The sequence below is a fragment of the Microcaecilia unicolor genome, chromosome 5, assembly GCF_901765095.1.
Source record: "Microcaecilia unicolor chromosome 5, aMicUni1.1, whole genome shotgun sequence".
Lineage (NCBI taxonomy): Eukaryota > Metazoa > Chordata > Amphibia > Gymnophiona > Siphonopidae > Microcaecilia > Microcaecilia unicolor.
In genome coordinates, this window is record NC_044035.1 from 364,013,522 (window position 1) to 364,031,944 (window position 18,423).

At 42.4% G+C, this 18,423-nt stretch overlaps 1 protein-coding gene across 1 annotated transcript in view; it reads right to left on the minus strand.

Annotated features, from left to right (window-relative positions):
• GABARAPL2 (GABA type A receptor associated protein like 2) overlaps window positions 1–15,645 on the minus strand; it is a 43,329-nt gene extending 27,684 nt beyond the window's left edge. Inside the window, exons 1-2 of the mRNA XM_030204686.1 lie at window positions 15,511–15,645; window positions 8,037–8,092 (exon numbers count right to left, since the gene is read on the minus strand). Coding sequence (XP_030060546.1) covers window positions 8,037–8,092; window positions 15,511–15,544 — 90 coding nt within the window. The 5' untranslated portion in view covers window positions 15,545–15,645. The remainder of the gene's footprint in view (window positions 1–8,036; window positions 8,093–15,510) is intronic.
• Window positions 15,646–18,423: the final 2,778 nt, after the last annotated feature.

Consider the following 18,423-nt stretch of genomic DNA (forward strand, 5'->3'; position numbering starts at 1 on the left):
TTTCTTCGCACTGAATTTTAATTGCCAAACCTTAGACCATTCTTCTAGCTTCTGCAGATCCTTTTTCATGTTTTCCACTCCCTCCAGGGTGTCCACTCTGTTCCAAATCTTATCATCCGCAAAAAGGCAAACTTTACCTTCTAATCCTTCGGCAATGTCACTCACATATTGAACAGAATCAGCCCCAGCACCGATCCCTGAGGCACTCCATTACTCACCTTTCCCTCATCTGAGCAAATTCCATTAACCACCACCCTCTGTCGTCTGTCCGTCAACCAGTTCCTAATCCAGTTCACCACGTCGGGTCCTATCTTCAGCTTGTCAAGTTTGTTCAAGAGCCTCCTGTGGGGAACCGTGTCAAAGGTTTTGCTGAAATCTAAGTAGACTGCATCTATAGCACGTCCATGATTAAATTCTCTAGGTTACCCAGTCAAAGAATTCAATGAGATTTGTTTGGCACAATTTACCTTTGGTAAAACCAAGTTGTCTCGGATCTTGCAACTTATTGGCTTCCAGGAAATTCATTAGGAGTTAGTGTCCTATTGTGGATTAAAAACTGGTTAAAAGATAGAAAACCGAGAGTAGAGTTAATGGTCAGTAGTCTCAATGGAGAAGGGTAGATAGTGGGGTTCCACAGGGCTCTGTGCTGGGACTGCTGCTTTTTAACATATTTATAAATGACCTAGAGATGGGAGTAACTAGTGAGGTAATTAAATTTGCTGATGACACAAAGTTATTCAAAGTTGTTAAATCGCGAGAGGACTGTGAAAAATTACAAGAGGACTTTACGAGACTGGGAGACTGAGTGTCTAAATGGCATACGACGTTTAATGTGAGCAAGTGAAAAGCGATGCATGTGGGAAAGAGGAACCCAAATTATAACTACGTAATGCAAGGTTCCACATTAGGAGTCAGGGACCAAGAAAGGGATATAGGCATCATCGTTGATAATACGTTGAAACCCTCTGCTCAGTGTGCGGCAGCAGCTAAGAAAGCAAATACAATGTTAGATATAATTAAGAAAGGAATGGAAAACAATAATGAAGATGTTATAATGCCTTTGTATCACTCCATAGTGCGACCACACCTTGATTATTGTGTTCAATTCTGGTCACCGCATCTCGAGAAAGATATAGTGGAATTAGAAAAGATACAGAGAAGGGTGACAAAAATGATAAAGGGGATGGGACAACTTCCCTAAGAGGAAAGGCTAAAGTGGCTAGGACTCTTCAGCTTGAAAAAAATATGGCTGAGGGGAGATATAATAGAGGTCTATAAAATAATGAGTGGAGTGGAATGGGTAGACGTGAATCGCTTGTTCACTCTTTCCAAAATACTAGCACTAGGGGGCATGCAATGAAGCTACAAAGTAGTACATTTAAAATGAATCTGAGAAAATATTTCTTCACTTAACATGTAATTAAACTCTGGAATTTGTTGCCAGAGAATGTAGTAAAAGTGGTTAGCTTAGTGGGGTTTCAAAAAACTTTGGATGGCTTCCTAAAGGAAAAGTCCATAGACCATTTTTAAAATAGACTTGGGGAAAATGCACTGCTTATTTCTAGAATAAACAGCATAAAATGTATTGTACTGTTTTGGGATCTTGCCAGGTACTTGTGACTGGGCTTGATGGACCTTCAGTCTGTCCCAGTATGGCAATACTTATCATAAATATGCAAATAAGATCCCTACCCTACTCCTTCTTTGGGCTCCAAGTTAGCAGCCAGGTGGGTATCTGAATAATTACAATTGCTTAATAAATATTTATCTGACCATCTAATATGTGTTTAATGAATGAGTAGAATGTCTATATTGCACCTCTTGGCCTCCAAACACAATAGCTGACCATTGGCTCTAATAAGAACATAAGAGTAGCCACACTGGTCAGACCAATGGTCCATCTAGCCCAGTATCCTGTTTTCCAAACAGTAGCCAAGTCAGGTCACACAGCACTCCATACTACAAATCCCAGGGCAAGCAGTTGCTTCCCATGTCTGCCTCAATAGCAGACTATGGACTTTTATTCCAGGAATTTGTCCAAACCTTTTTTAAACCCAGATACGCTAACCGCTGTTACCACATCCTCCGGCAAAGTGTTGCAGAGCTTAACTATTTGTTGAGTGAAAAAAATATTCCCTCCTATTGGTTTTAAAAGTATTTCCATGTAACTTCCTCGAGTATCCCCTAGTCTTTGTACTTTTGGAATGAGTAAAAAATTGATTTACTTCTCATTGTTCTATGCCACTCAGAATTTTGTAGACCTCAATCATATCTACTACTACTACTTAACATTTCTAAAGCGCTACCAGGGTTAAGCAGCGCTGTACAGTTTAACACAGAAAGACAGTCCCTGCTCAGAGGAGCTTACAATCTAAAGGACAAAAACGTGTAGTCAATTAAATTGAGGCAGTCTAGATTTCCTGAATGGAGGTATAATGGTTAGGTGCCAAAAGCAACATTGAAGAGGTGGGCTTTGAGTAAGGATTTGAAGATGGGCAGGGAGGGGGCTTGACGTATAGGCTCAGGAAGTCTATTCCAAGCATAAGGTGAGGCGAGGCAGAAAGGGCGGAGTCTGGAGTTAGCGATGGTGGAGAAGGGTACTGAGAGGAGGGATTTGTCCAGTGAGCAGAGGTTTCGGGTAGGAGCATAAGGGGAGATGAGGGTAGAGAGGTAATGAGGGGCTGCAGATTGAGTGCATTTGTAAGTCAGTAGGAGAAGCTTGAACTGTATGCGGTACCTGATCGGAAGCCAATGAAGTGACTTGAGGAGAGGGGTGATATGAGCGTAACAGTCCTGGCAGAAAATAAGACGTGCAGCAGAGTTCTGAACGGATTGAAGGGGGGATAGATGGTTAAGTGGGAGGCCAGTGAGGAGTAGATTGCAGTAGTCAAGGTGAGAGGTAATGAGAGAGTGGATTAGAGTACGGGTGGTGTGCTCAGAGACGAAATGGCGAATTTTGCTGATGTTATAGAGAAAGAAGCGGCAGGTCTTAGCTGTCTGCTGGATATGCGCAGAGAAGGAGAGGGAGGAGTCGAAGATGACTCCGAGGTTGCGGGTAGATGAAACAGGTGGGATGAGGACGTTATCTAATGAAATAGAAACTGGGAGGAGAGGAGAAGTGGGTTTGGGAGGAAAGACAATAAGCTCAGTCTTGGCCATGTTCAGTTTCAGGTGGCGGTTGGACATCCAGGCAGCAATGTTGGATAAGCAGGCCGATAATTTGGCTTGGGTTTCACTAGTGATGTCTGGTGTGGAGAGATAAAGCTGGGTGTCATCAGCATAAAGATGATATTGGAAACCATGAGATGAGATCAGAGAGCCCAGGGAAGAGGTGTAGATTGAAAACAGAAGGGGTCCAAGGACACACCCCTGAGGAACTCCAACAGAGAGCGGGATGGGGGTGGAGGAAGATCCATGAGAGTGTATTCTGAAGGTACGGTGAGAGAGATAGGAGGAGAACCAGGAGAGAACAGAGCCCTGGAACCCAAGTGAGGACAGTGTGGCAAGAAGTAGACAGTGTCAAAAGCGGCGGATAGGTCGAGGAGGATGAGGATGGAGTAGGTACCTTTGGATTTGGCAAGGAACAGGTCATTACAGACTTTAGTGAGTGCCATTTCTGTCGAGTGTAGAGGGCAAAAACCGGACTGATGCGGATTGAGGACGGCATGAGAGGAGAGAAACTCAAGGCAGCGGCTGTGAACGGCGTGTTCAAGTATCTTGGAGAGGAAGGGTAGGAGGAAGATAGGGCGGTAGTTGGAAGGACAGGTAGGGACTAGTGATGGTTTTTTGAGGAGTGGTGTGACTACAGCATGCTTGAAGGTGTCAGGGACAGTTGCAGTGGAGAGAGAGAGGTTGAGAATATGACAGATGGGGGGGGGGGTGACAGTAGGAGAGATGGTGTTTAGTAAGTTGGTGGGGATGGGATCAGAGGAACAGGTGGTGCATTTCGAGGAGGAAAGAGGCCTCATCCGTCTCTTTTCCACGCTGAAGAGCCCTAACCTCGTTAGCCTTTCCTCATATGAGAGGATTTCCATTCCCTTTATCATTTTGGTCGTTCTTCTTTGAACCTTTTCTAATTCCGCTATATCTTTTTTGAGATACGGTGAGCAGAACTGAAAGCAATACTGAAGGTGCGGTCGCACCATAGAGCAATACAAAGGCATTATAGTGTTTTGGGTCTTATTCATCATCCCTTTCCTAATAATTCCTAGAATCCTATTTGCTTTTTTGGCCACTGTCACACACTGAGCAGAAGATTCCAGCGTATTATCTACATCCATATCTTTTTCTTGAGCGCTGACCCCCAAGGTGGACCCTAGCATCAGGTAACTATGATTTGGATTATTCTTTCCAATGTGCATCACCTTGCATTTGTCCACATTAAATTTCATCTGCCAATTGGATATTGAGTTCACCTTACATTCACAGAGATAATACTCACTAGTCTCCACATATCCTTAATCTTCCTCCCTCTCCTGGGCTCCCCTCTAATTCCAGCCCACTACTTGCCCAGACATTATTTTCTAGGAAGAGGCAACTCTCTGCTATTGAATATCCACCATTCCCAGACTCCTACTTTTCTTTCTAATCCTCCTGAGTTTCCTATAACCCCTATCCAAACACACACTCTTCCCATTCAGTAATGCACCTCTCCAGCACCCCTACAAAATTAATCAACCTTCCATTCTCCATTCATCTGTTTCTCTTCTCTCTATCCCATAAGAGCTCAGCTTTACAGTTTACCAGTCTTCCAGTATTCTTTCTTCTCTCCATCCTCTTGTCATCTAACCACAGAGTTACATTTGCACATCTCTGACATGCCCTGATAAGTTACCATAGAAAGTCACAAACTACAATGGCTTTCTCCACTTTGCCACTTTACATGGCATCTGCATTTCTCTGTCTGCTGCAATGTCCATCCCTCTATTACCTGCCTCTTTCAGCTCCTGCTCCACACTCTGAGGCTATTGAGTTGATGGGTTTTACCATTTACTGAGAAGGCAATCCCAAATGAGAGGAGTTCCTCCAAGTGCAGGGTGCTAGGTCTAAACTCCCTACTCCTCGGTAAAGTTATGGGGATTAAATCAGCATATGCAGTTATACTATGCCCTTCCCATACAAATCATGGGTACATTCTCATTTTGTTCACTATCTGTTCCTTTAATTCAAGTCTTATACACATTATTCAACCTAATGATGATACCTCTAGCCAAACTACTAGCCAATCAAAACCTCAACCCCTAAATCTATTCAGATGACGTCACAATTTACATCCCATTCAAACATGAGCTAAAAGAAACCACTAACAAGATCAACCAAAGCCTCCAAATAATGCACACTTGGGCAGATGCATTCCAACTAAAACTTCACACAGAAAAAACACAATGTCTTGTACTCACCTCACAAAAAACTTCAACACCATAATCACACCATACTGTTCCCTTCCTGTCTCACAAAACTTGAAAATTCTTGGAGTCACCATTGATCGAAACCTCACTCTTGACACCCACGTGAAAAACACAATGAAAAAGATGTTCTACACCATGTGGAAACTTAAAAGAGTAAAACCTTTCTTCCCGAGATACATCTTCTTACCCTGGTACAGTCAATGGTAATAAGTCATTTGGACTACTGCAATACACTATACGCCGGTTGCAAAGAACAGACAATCAAAAAACTCCAAACTGCCCAGAATACGGCCGCCAGACTCATATTTGGAAAAATTAAATATGAAAGCGCAAAACCCCTAAGAGAGAAACTTCACTGGCTTCCTCTTAAGGAACGCATTGTGTTTAAGATCTGCACGATTGTACACAAAATCATTCATGCAGACGCCCCAATCTATATGCTAAACCTCATGGACCTACCTCCCAGAAACGCCACAAGATCATCCCGCAAATTTCTCAACCTGCACTACCCCAGCTGCAAAGGACTTAAATACAAACTGATGCATGCCACCACCTTCTCTTACATGAGCACGCAGCTATGGAATGCATTACCTACAGACTTGAAAGCAATCAATGAAGCAACTATCTTTCGAAAATCTCTGAAAACATTCTTCTTCAACAAGGCCTACAATGAGAACATATAACCTCACTAAGTCACTTCACTCTCTCCTTCTTCTCCCCTCCCTTCCTAATCGCTACACATTACTAACTGTATCTGATATCCTGATATGACAATATTATCAAATCTATGTAAGCCACATTGAGCCTGCAAATAGGTGGGGGAATGTGGGATACAAATGCAATAAATAATAATAATATAGCAATGTCTCTTGGGAGATTTTCTTAGGAAGTGAAGTCAGGCTAGGCACATAGGGAGCTGACCTTCCTGATCACTACTGCCCCTCACAATCCAGGGCTCATAACTTCTTTGCTATGGTCATGCAATATTTATACATCTTCCCCTCTTTTCCAGGTCCTCCATTTTGTCAGCAGTTCCTGCTGTCTTTGCTCAAGGGCTTTCAGGTTTTTTTGGAGGCCCCCAAGCTCCTCACCCTGATCTTCATCTGTATTTCAGTACTCATTCTGTCACCTCCAATTTTACTTCCTCAATGTGCTCTAATATGTTTTTGCTTTACTGCTCCAAAATTCAATTTCATTTTCTGAAAGCAGCTACTAAGTTCCAATTTTGGAGATCAATATCAACATTCCTCATTCTGGGCTTTGCACTGGCCGCTGCTGCCACCTTCTTCCCTCGTGTGTGCCACAGCCGCTATTCTGTCTCACTCATCGTGGCTCATCTTCACAACTAAGTAAGAGAACCCATGTGTATCTACTGATTTTAGTTTGAAAGGAACGGGAAATGGGATGGGTTTTGATATACTGGCTTTCTGTAGTTACAATCAAAGCAGTTTATGTATTATATACAGGTACTTATTTTGTATCTGGGGCAATGGAGGTTAAGTGACTTGCTTAGAGTCACAATGAACTGCACTGGGTATCAAACCTGGTTCCCTTGGTTCTCAGGCTACTGCATTAACCATTAGGCTACTCCTCCACTCCACACAGAACATGTAAGCTGCTTCTGCCCCAGTGCAGCTCACTTCATCTTGCAAAAACAATGCAGAATCAGGTAGGATTGTGTTAATTATAGGGTCCAGTTTAAGAGAGGCCCCTGCTCAGGCTTTCATCCTGCACAGTGATGTCACTTCCTCCCTATTTAATAGTTTCTAACATGGTACAACTTCAATTCATGTCTTCTAGTTCTACCGCCTTCCCATCTCCGGTATTAATCCACAAACAAACCTTTTCCGGAGACTGGAAGGCGGTAGAACTAGAGGACATGAATTGAGGTTGAAGGGGGGAAGACTCAGGAGTAATGTCAGGAAGTATTTTTTCACAGAGAGGGTGGTGGATACATGGAATGCCCTCCCACAGGAGGTGGTGGAGATGAAAACGGTAATTGAATTCAAAAATGCGTGGGATAAACACAAAGGAATCCTGTTTAGAAGGAATGGATCTACGGAATCTTACCGGAGACTGGGTGGTGATGCCGGTAATTGGGAAGCAAAACCGGTGCTATGCAGACCTCTACGGTCTATGCCCTGATCATGACTGAATTGACATGGATACACTTGAGTGTCAATTTTAAAGAACTTTGACGTTAGCTTCAGAACTTTTAGTACAAGAACAGTTCTGGGCAGACTTCTACGGTCTGTACCCTGAGAATGGCAAGGACAAATCAAACTCTGGTATACATATAAAGTATCACATACCATGCAAAATTAGTTTACCTTGTTGGGCAGACTGGATGGACCATACAGGTCTTTATCTGCCGTCATTTACTATGTTACTATAGAAATCTCAAGAAAGCAGATCTCTTTCACAGGACTTGTAAAGAAATATTCATTAAAAAAACAAGCGTCAATCATCAGATAATAAATGTGTATGAACGGTTTTTCACAAAACTCTCCCCAGCTCTCCCAAACCACTCACACCAACCCAATTGCAAATGTATCATATTGCCAACAGCACATTCAACTCCAGCAGGACTTATATTTCATAAGAAAACATGGAAAGATTAAAACTCACCGGAACACGATCAGGATACTTTGCTCGAATTTTTGCAGATTCAACATATCTGTGCTCTGCAAGTAATAACAGAAATTATACAAACATAAAAACACTACATAGAAAGAGATTATGGACCCAATATTCAAATGCAAATAACCAGATTAACGTCGGAAGTTATCCAGCTATTTGCACTAGTTGAGACTGTCTGCAGATTTTCAGCAGTTCTCAGAAAAGTACTGCTGAATATCCTTACAGGATGCCTCAGCATTATCCAGACAAAGTTAACAGTAGGGCAACAAAAACTTTTAATAAAAGGAAACATCATATAATCTTTCTTTTCTATCCGCTGCTTGTATTAAATATATACTCTTTTGATCCCACATCAAGCAACGAAGTAATGTAATTCTTTACCACCAACTGTTCAATATGATGTGGATACTGAAACGAGTGAAATCATATCTCCCCTTGGTCACTTTCCAAAACCTGGTACAATCCAGTTATTACCCACGTAGACTATTGCAACAGTGTTTTCTTAGGATGTAAGACCCAAATCCTGAAAAAAATTCAGACTATCCAGAACAAGGCAGCCAGACTTATCTTTGGCAAATCAAGATTTGAAAGCGCATCACCTCTTCGATAGAAGCTTAATTGGCTCCCCATCAAAGAATAAACTTCAAAGTCCATACAATGATTCATAAGATCATATACGGAGAATCCCCTAGCTACATGAATAACCTGATCGACCTCCCAATCAGAAACAGATCAATGTCCTCACGTACTTACCTCAATTTACACCTTCCCAACTGCAAAGGAATTAAATACAAAACCTCCTATGCATCCAGTTTCTCATTTTGGGCAGCCAGCTTTAGAACGCTCTACCAAGATCCATCCGAACAATTAACGACTATCTACCCTTCAGAAAAACGTTTAAGACACATCTCTTCAAGCAAGCTTACCCTAACGATCCAACTTAACCTTATAAGCCCACCCACACAACTCCTGCTCTGAAGATGACTATACCTTAAACCATGTCTCTCAAACTTCTTATACTCATCCCCCCACTGTTTCGCAACCTTCATCGGGAGAAATACAAAAAACGTTTTTCTTTTCAATCGCGATGGATTGAAAAGAAAAAAATTTTTTTTTGTATTTCTCCTGATGAAGGTTGCAAAACAGTGGGGTCCCTTGCTGTCGAGAAAGTTTACAAGACATTGCGAGTGTGAAAGACTGAAAGTTTATACCCACTTGAAAGATCAATATGAGAAATTGTAATTGATTTTTAGACCTTCCTGCAAGTGTGATTGTAAAGACTGAGGTAGTAACTTGAGACATTACCATTGCTATTTGAGAATCAGGACATGCATGACTTCAGAAGATTTATAAAGCAACAATTCAAGCAAAGTTATCCATTTTTGGAGTTTTCAGTCGTCATTGTGCGATGAGTGTCCAATATTGTAATTGTGCTTTGTTTTCTACCTTTGGTGTCTCTGAGTTCAATTTCACTGAAGAAGGTTCAAGTATTGGATGCTGTAGTTTTTCAGATCCATTAGTATTCACTATAGGGGTGTGTGGTGATTTTGATCACCTTTTGATATTGTAAGACACTCCGCTTTCCGTTTACAGAATCTTTTTCTCCCTGAGTATATATTGTTTGGGTTTTTTTGATTTCTGTGATTTTTTTTGGAAGGCGGTAGGAGCCTATGATGTTGGCCATTTCAGTGGAGTCCTAGTGTTAGGCTCCCTGGGCTGTTGAGGCTATTTTATATATAAAGAAATTTATCCTTGATCAAAGTCCCACGTTCAACTATGGATTGAACAAAAGAGTGAATTTATAGTTTTTGATGTATACTTGCACTCTTTGCAGTTTGAAATATTTTTAAGTTGTATACTATGCCATACTTTGTTTGTATTGTTATTTTAATATTTTTACTGCTGTAATTGTCTATTGCTCATGTCAGACATAGAGTTCTAAATTTAGCCCTGTATTGTACTGGTAACGAATGAAGTTTTTGCAAAGATGGTGAACAATAATATGAAGAATCACAATTTGTTCTAGACTGTAGAAAAAATGTTCTCTTTTTCTGTTGATTTGGTATTTGTATCCAATGAGTTTCAATAGCATGCGGACAGTATCCACAGCTTTCACACTTACTAGGATACCCCATAGTTCTAGCCACCTTATACTTAGTGGTTGCAAGCTTCTCTCCTGGATTTTGACCCCTTATATATGCAAAGCAAGGTAACTCTTTAAATTAACCATGCAACGTTAAAACTGGCCAATGTTTACATACAATTTGTTGTATAGCCCATGAAGCTGAAACTTAAGGTAAAACACACGTAATGTAAAGTGCGGGGAGATGGAAAAATTGGCAGATCAAGGAGAAGGACTGAGGATAGTTGGAGAGTTTCTTCTTTAGAAAAGTTTTACTCGACTGTTTGAAATCGAATGTAAGGAATGTAACTACAGGAGAATTTTAATTCTTCACAGAAAAGAAGATCAATAAGGAAGAATAATAATGATTGATGAACATTTGTTTGCACAAAAGCATAAGTTTGATATGACTGTTCAGTATTTATAAGGAGAGAGTCAGTTGAAACAAATATTTAAAATAGAAATAAAGGATAAACAAAAAAAAAAGAAAAAAGAAACAAACTTTTTAGTTTTCTGTTCTTACTAATGTTTTTATAGTTACAGTCTGTGAAATCTGTATGTGTGTTGTCTTTTTATAGTGCTTTCCTATCACAAATGGATTTCAGAGTATGTTTTAATATTATTTTAATGTTATTTTATATTGTAAACCGTTCTGGTTTACCTTTGTAATAAGTGACGGTCTAGTAAATGAATAAAGGATAAACGATAAATACAGTTTGTAATTAAGGAGGACAATTGATACATTCCAGCTACTGAGGAAGTGAGGGAAAGTATGGCAGCCTGAGTGAAATGAATGATGTGTGCAAGATTAATGGTAGTAGGGTGGTTTTTGTATACTGATATGATAAAATTTAAAAACTGATTAATACATTTGTATTATTATATTTCAAGAATATGGAAGTTACTGGATATATGTATAAATATTCATTGTGGATATCCTGAAAACCTGACTGGCTGGGGTGCCTCCAGGACCAGGTTTGGGTACCACTGTCATAAACTATGTTATTCCTCTTCTGAGCATATCTATAAGGGCCTTTGTTGTTATTTGCATGTGTGCGGACCACCCTTACCACACCCCCAAAGGCATCACAAAATCCCCTCCAGTCAAGCCCCTACCCCCATTAAAGCATCACATATACCCCCTTCAGTGACGTCCACTCCCCCAAAAGGCATCACATGTCCCCCCTCCTTCAGTCTAGGCCCCCCCTCCCAACAGAAGTTGGAGAGGCTGGGTGGGACTAAACTAGGTCCTGCTGTGCCAGCTAGAGGCTAGTGTACAGGATTTGGGATTTGGGGTATGAGGTATCATGTAAGGGATAGGAGGTACAGTACTACTACTACTATTTAGCATTTCTATAGCGCTACAAGGCGTACACAGCACTGCACAAACATAGAAGACAGTCCCTGCTCAAAGAGCTTACAGTCTAATAGACAAAAAATAAAGTAAGCAAATCAAATCAATTAATGTGTACGGGAAGGAAGAGAGGAGGGTAGGTGGAGGCGAGTGGTTACGAGTCAAAAGCAATGTTAAATAGGTGGGCTTTCAGTCTAGATTTAAAGGTGGCCAAGGATGGGGTACAGGACTCGGGGTATAGATTAGTGTCCAGGATTTGGGGTATAGTAAAAGGGGTATACAATATGGTTTGAGGTATAGTGTAAGGGGTAGGAAATAAGGGATTTGATATATAGGAGAGTATACGGTATAGTGTATGGGATTTGGGATATGAGTTATAGGGTAGGAGGAACAGGATTTAGGGTATACTGAACAGATTTGGGGTATGAGGTATAGTAAGGAGTAGGAGGTATGGGATTTGAGGTATGAAGTATAGTATAATGGATAGGAAGTACAGGATTTGAGGTATAGTGGGGTATAATGTACAGGATTTGAGGTACAGTATAAGGGATATAGGGTACAGTATACTGGATTTGGGGTATGAGCTTTAGTGTAAGGGGTAGGAGGTACAGGATTTGGGATATAAGGAATGGGATTTGGGGCATGAACTTTAATGTAATGGGTAGGAGGTACAGGATATGGGGTATACTGTACAAGATTTGGGGTATAGTGTAAGGGGTAGGAAGTACAGGATTTGAGGTATAGTGGGGTATAATGTACAGGATTTGAGGTACAGCATAAGGGATATAGGGTATAGTGTACTGGATTTGGGGTATGAGCTTTAGTGAAAGGGGTAGGAGGTACAGGATTTGGGGTATAAGGTATGGGATTCGTGGTATGAGGTTTAATGTAATGGGTAGGAGGAACAGGATTTGAGGTATACTGTACAAGATTTGGGGTTTGAGGTATAGTGTAATGGGTAGGAAGTACAGGATTTGAGGTATAGTGGGGTATAGAATATACTGTACAGTATTTGGGGTACTGCACAAAGAGTACAGTATATAGTTTACAGGATTTGGGATATAACGAATGGGATTCCCGGTATGAAGTTTAATGTAATGGGTAGAAGGTACAGGATTTGGGGTATGAGGTTTAATGTAATGGGTAGGAGGTACAGGATTTGGGGTTTGAGGTATAGTGTAAGGGGTAGCCATCTATCCCCCGTTCAATCCGTTCAGAACGCTGCCGCACGTCTTATATTCCGCCAGAACTGATATACTCATATCACCCCTCTCCTCAAATCACTTCATTGGCTTCCGATCAGATATCGCATACAATTCAATCTTCTCCTCCTTACCTACAAATGCACTCAGTCTGCGGCTCCTCACTACCTCTCCACCCTCATCTCCCCCTATGTAACCTCCGCTCACAGGACAAAGCCCTTCTCTCATTATCCTTCTCCACCACTGCCAACTCCAGGCTCCGCTCATTCTGCCTTGCCTCACCCTTTGCCTGGAACAATCTTCCTTTACCCATACGCCATGCCCCCTCCCTACCCATCTTCAAATCTCTGCTTAAAACCCACCTCTTCAATGCTGCCTTCGGCGCCTAACCGCTTGAGAAATATAGAATGCCCAATCTATCCACCCTATCAGATTAACTGTTCACTCGCCCTCTAGATTGTTCTCTTGTCTTTTAGATTGTAAGCTCTTTGAGCAGGGACTGTCTTTCTATGTTTAAATTGTACAGCGCTGCGTAACCCTAGTAGCGCTTTAGAAATGTTAGTTAGTAGTAGTAAGTACAGGATTTGAAGTATAGTGAGGTATAGAATATACTGTACAGTATTTGGGGTACTGCGTAAACAGTGCAGTATATAATTTACAGGATTTGGGATATAAGGAATGGGATTCCCGGTATGAAGTTTAATGTAATGGGTAGGAGGTACAGGATTTGGGGTATGAGGTTTAATGTAATGGGTAGGAGGTACAAGATTTGGGGTATATAGGGGATTTGGGGTTTGAGGTACAGTGTAAGGGGTAGGAAGTACAGGAGTTGAGGTATAGTGGGGTATAATGTACAGGATTTGAGGTACAGTATAAGGGATATTGGGTATAGTGTACTGGATTTGGGGTATGAGCTTTAGTGTAAGGGGTAGGAGGTACAGGATTTGGGGTATAAGGTATGGGATTCGGGGTATGAGGTTTAATGTAATGGGTAGGAGGTACAGGATTTGAGGTACAGTATAAGGGTTATTGGGTATAGTGTACTGGATTTGGGGTATGAGCTTTAGTGTAAGGGGTAGGAAGTACAGGATTTGAGATAAAGTGGGGTATAATGTACAGGATTTGAGGTACAGTATAAGGGATATAGGGTACAGTGTACTGGATTTGGGGTATGAGCTTTAGTGTAAGGGGTAGGAGGTACAGGATTTGGGGTATAAGGTATGGGATTCGGGGTATGAGGTTTAATGTAATGGGTAGGAGGTACAGGATTTGAGGTACAGTATAAGGGATATTGGGTATAGTGTACTGGATTTGGGGTATGAGCTTTAGTGTAAGGGGTAGGAAGTACAGGATTTGAGATAAAGTGGGGTATAATGTACAGGATTTGAGGTACAGTATAAGGGATATAGGGTACAGTGTACTGGATTTGGGGTATGAGCTTTAGTGTAAGGGGTAGGAGGTACAGGATTTGGGGTATAAGGTATGGGATTCGGGGTATGTTTAATGTAATGGGTAGGAGGTACAGGATTTGAGGTACAGTATAAGGGTTATTGGGTATAGTGTACTGGATTTGGGGTATGAGCTTTAGTGTAAGGGGTAGGAAGTACAGGATTTGAGATAAAGTGGGGTATAATGTACAGGATTTGAGGTACAGTATAAGGGATATAGGGTACAGTGTACTGGATTTGGGGTATGAGCTTTAGTGTAAGGGGTAGGAGGTACAGGATTTGGGGTATAAGGTATGGGATTCGGGGTATGAGGTTTAATGTAATGGGTAGGAGGTACAGGATTTGAGGTACAGTATAAGGGATATTGGGTATAGTGTACTGGATTTGGGGTATGAGCTTTAGTGTAAGGGGTAGGAAGTACAGGATTTGAGATAAAGTGGGGTATAATGTACAGGATTTGAGGTACAGTATAAGGGATATAGGGTACAGTGTACTGGATTTGGGGTATGAGCTTTAGTGTAAGGGGTAGGAGGTACAGGATTTGGGGTATAAGGTATGGGATTCGGGGTATGAGGTTTAATGTAATGGGTAGGAGGTACAGGATTTGAGGTACAGTATAAGGGATATTGGGTATAGTGTACTGGATTTGGGGTATGAGCTTTAGTGTAAGGGGTAGGAAGTACAGGATTTGAGATAAAGTGGGGTATAATGTACAGGATTTGAGGTACAGTATAAGGGATATAGGGTACAGTGTACTGGATTTGGGGTATGAGCTTTAGTGTAAGGGGTAGGAGGTACAGGATTTGGGGTATAAGGTATGGGATTCGGGGTATGAGGTTTAATGTAATGGGTAGGAGGTACAGGATTTGAGGTATACTGTACAAGAATTGGGGTATAGTGTGGGGATTTGGGGTTTAATGTAATGGGTAGGAAGTACAGGATTTGAGGTATAGTGGGGTATAGAATATACTGTACAGTATTTGGGGTATTGCGTAAAGAGTACAGTATATAGTTTACAGGACTTGGGGTATAAGATATGTCATAAGTGTGCTGAGTTTGGGTCACTTACCGTCTCCCTCCACCTCCTGAATTCACTTGTCCCGGTTCGGCTCTAAGGCACAGACACATTTACCAACATTGCAGTCCACATCTATATGATGGGCGCGAATCGATCAGTACAGCCGGGACCAGCGCACTCGCTATGACAGCGGGTCGGTACCGGTACCAGAGTGACGAGATTCCGACCCGGGAAGCGGTACCGCAAGACAGGGCCAGGCGGAATAACTGCGTCACTCTATCGGTTCCGGAGCAAACCGCGTCCGTCACTGCCACTTACCTAGTGAGTGGTCCTCCTTAAACATCCACTTCATGGTACCGGTACCGGCAGCGGTCACCGGGCCAAAGCGCAAACGACGACAACAACAACAACACGACCTGAGGAGGCAGACGCAAATTCCGGATCTCTGACGTCATCCCGTAACAACCCGCCGCGCAACAGCGCGCCCCACCCACCACCAAAGAGATTGAAGAAAACAAGAGACGGGGTTACGTCAAACATTTGAAGCCACTTAGATTAGCCTTTGTTTCGTTTTCCCTGCAGGCGCAGCCGTCATCTAGTACACTCAAAACAAAACAAGCAAACCTATGAGCCGCGCCAGCATCCTCCTTGTCCTTCTTTGTTGGTTGGTTGGTAGCATTTTTATTTCTTCCCGCTTATATTTTCAAACATGCTGGCTTGTGCCGCATATGGATGTACACAGAGGAAGTATCAGTTTAATCGCTTAGAGTACTAATTTGTTCTACACTTTAATTCATTGTGTCATTTGGAGGGGCTGGCTATAGACACTCGGCCAGTAGCGTAGCCAGACCTCAATTTTTGGGTGGGCCTGGGGGTGGACTGGGTGGGCATGACCCACATATTTCCTCTCTGTCCATCCCCCTCCCGTAAAGATAAATACCTTGGCTGGCGGGGATCTCTGGGCCCTGCCAACTGAAGGCTTGAGAAGTTGCATCCCTGCGCCAGTCACCAGCGTGGCAGGAAGCAGCGTTCAGCAGCTTTGCCTGCCTGCCTTTTAAAATAATTTGTCTCCCCAGGCACCCCTGCATTTACTTCTTTGCCCGTCGCAAAGCGCTGCCGTTCACACAGGCAGCTCCGCTCCCCTTTGCTGCGTCCATCCGACCCTCTCTGATCCACTTCCTGTAGTGGATACGTAGGGCCAGATGGACGCGGCAAAGGGGAGCGGAGCTGCCTGTGCGAACGGCAGTGCTTTGCAACAGGCGAATAAGTAAATGCAGCGGAGCCTGGGGAGACAAATTATTTTAAAAGGCAGGCAGGCAACGCTGTGAATGCTGCTTCCCGGACCCGGCGGAGCCGCGGGAGAAAAGGCAGCGACAGCAGCAGGGTGTTGGATGGGCGGGCCTGGAGGGAAAGTGGCTGGGCCTGGGCCCATCCAGGCCTACCCGTGGCTACGCCCCTGCTTCCTGTATTCGTGCACAGATGTTGTCACCCCTTATTTTATCATCCTCACTTTAATATCCCCTTATCTCTTGTTTGTCCTGTTTGTCTGTCCTAATTAGATTGTAAGCTCTGTCGAGCAGGGACTGTCTCTTCATGTTCAAGTGTACAGCGCTGCGTACGTCTAGTAGCGCTTTAGAAATGATAAGTAGTAGTAGTAGCAGTCACCAACCAAAACAGACAAGTTATGAAAATCAGTAGCTTAACAATCAGACTTACTATTTATAGGTACAATTAAACAAAAAAAAACATTAATAGAGAGGGATCCAAGATGGCCGCACTTCATTAAGACGCTGCAGGTCGGGATCTTACCTTCGAAATAATGCCTAAACGTCGAGGGAGAGTAGCGGCTAGAGCTTCCCCGCTACCCCCTCCATTGCCTGGTACCATCGATCGATTCTTCAGACCGCCGGGTCTTGCCTCTTCAAGCGGGATGTTGCCAGCTGGAAATGCCGTTGAACTAGAGACTTCGGCTTCCTTTGGCCCTGATGTCACGCTAAGCCCCGCTATGCGTTCACCACCTCCCCAGCCGATTGGCGCGAGTTCTTTTCTCCTTGAATCGACAGGGTCTACCCCGGAAGGTACAGAGGGCCCTGTAGAGCGTCGATTGGAAGCACAGCTAACAACGGAGAAGAGAACGGAGGGCATTTTGCCTAATGAGACGCCGCGGAGTGAGGGGAGAGGAGCTGAGGAACAGAGTCGGACTCCGGAGCTGACTTCCACAAGGTTTGAAATTCCCAGAGCGTTAGTAGAAAAACCAAAAGATGTGACATTAGATACCTTATGGGATTTGGTGTCTAACCTGGGTCAAATTTTTCTTAAGCAAAATAATGAGACGTTACCAAGATTAAAATCTTTGGAGACTGATTTTCTAAAAAAAGAAGAGGAGTTTAAAGATCTGAAGGACAAATTTGGGAAATTAGAGGAGAAAGTTGATAAAAACAATTTCGAATTTTGAAGTAATTCAATCTACGATGATAAAAGATTTGACCAGTCTTAGGATGAAGACTGAAGTATTTGATAACTATACTAAAAGTCATAATTTAAGATTTGTCAACTTTCCCAGAGTACAAAATGTAACTCCTCAAGAAATGTTAAAACGCTACTTGCATGAGATCTTGGATATTCCTGAACAGAATCTCCCACCTTTTACCTTGGTTTATTATATTCCTGGGAAAGACCCGAATCAGATACCTGATAAACCAATAGACATTTCTCTTTTGCTTGAAACTACTGACTCTGAACTTGCCTCAGCCGCCACTTTGGTGGCGACTGTGGCATTATTGCCAGATAAGAATTGGATATTCCGCATGTTTTTCCGTAATAAAGAAAAGCCTTTTTTAGGGCTTAAAATTCTCCTGTTTCCAGATGTCTCTAAGGAGACTAGACGGCGGAGGAAACAATTCTTGCTCCTAAAGCCTGAAGTGTTGCACTTGGGGGGTACCTTTTTTTTAAGATACCCTTGCAAGTGCATAATAAGGCTTGGGGGTAAAAAATATGTATTTATAGAACCTGCTCATGTCTCTGCACTTATAGCCTCAGCAAAATTGGATAAACGATAAAATAATTAGGCAACCCCACTTAATGTAGTGCGATATCCAGTTATATTTTCTTTTTCTGTTGTTTGTTTCCAGTATTTTCCCTATATTTTGGATTCCTGATTTATGGACTTGAGTGTCAATTTCTTATGAAGAGTGAAATTATTTTACTCTTTGTGGTTAAGTTTTTTTTCTG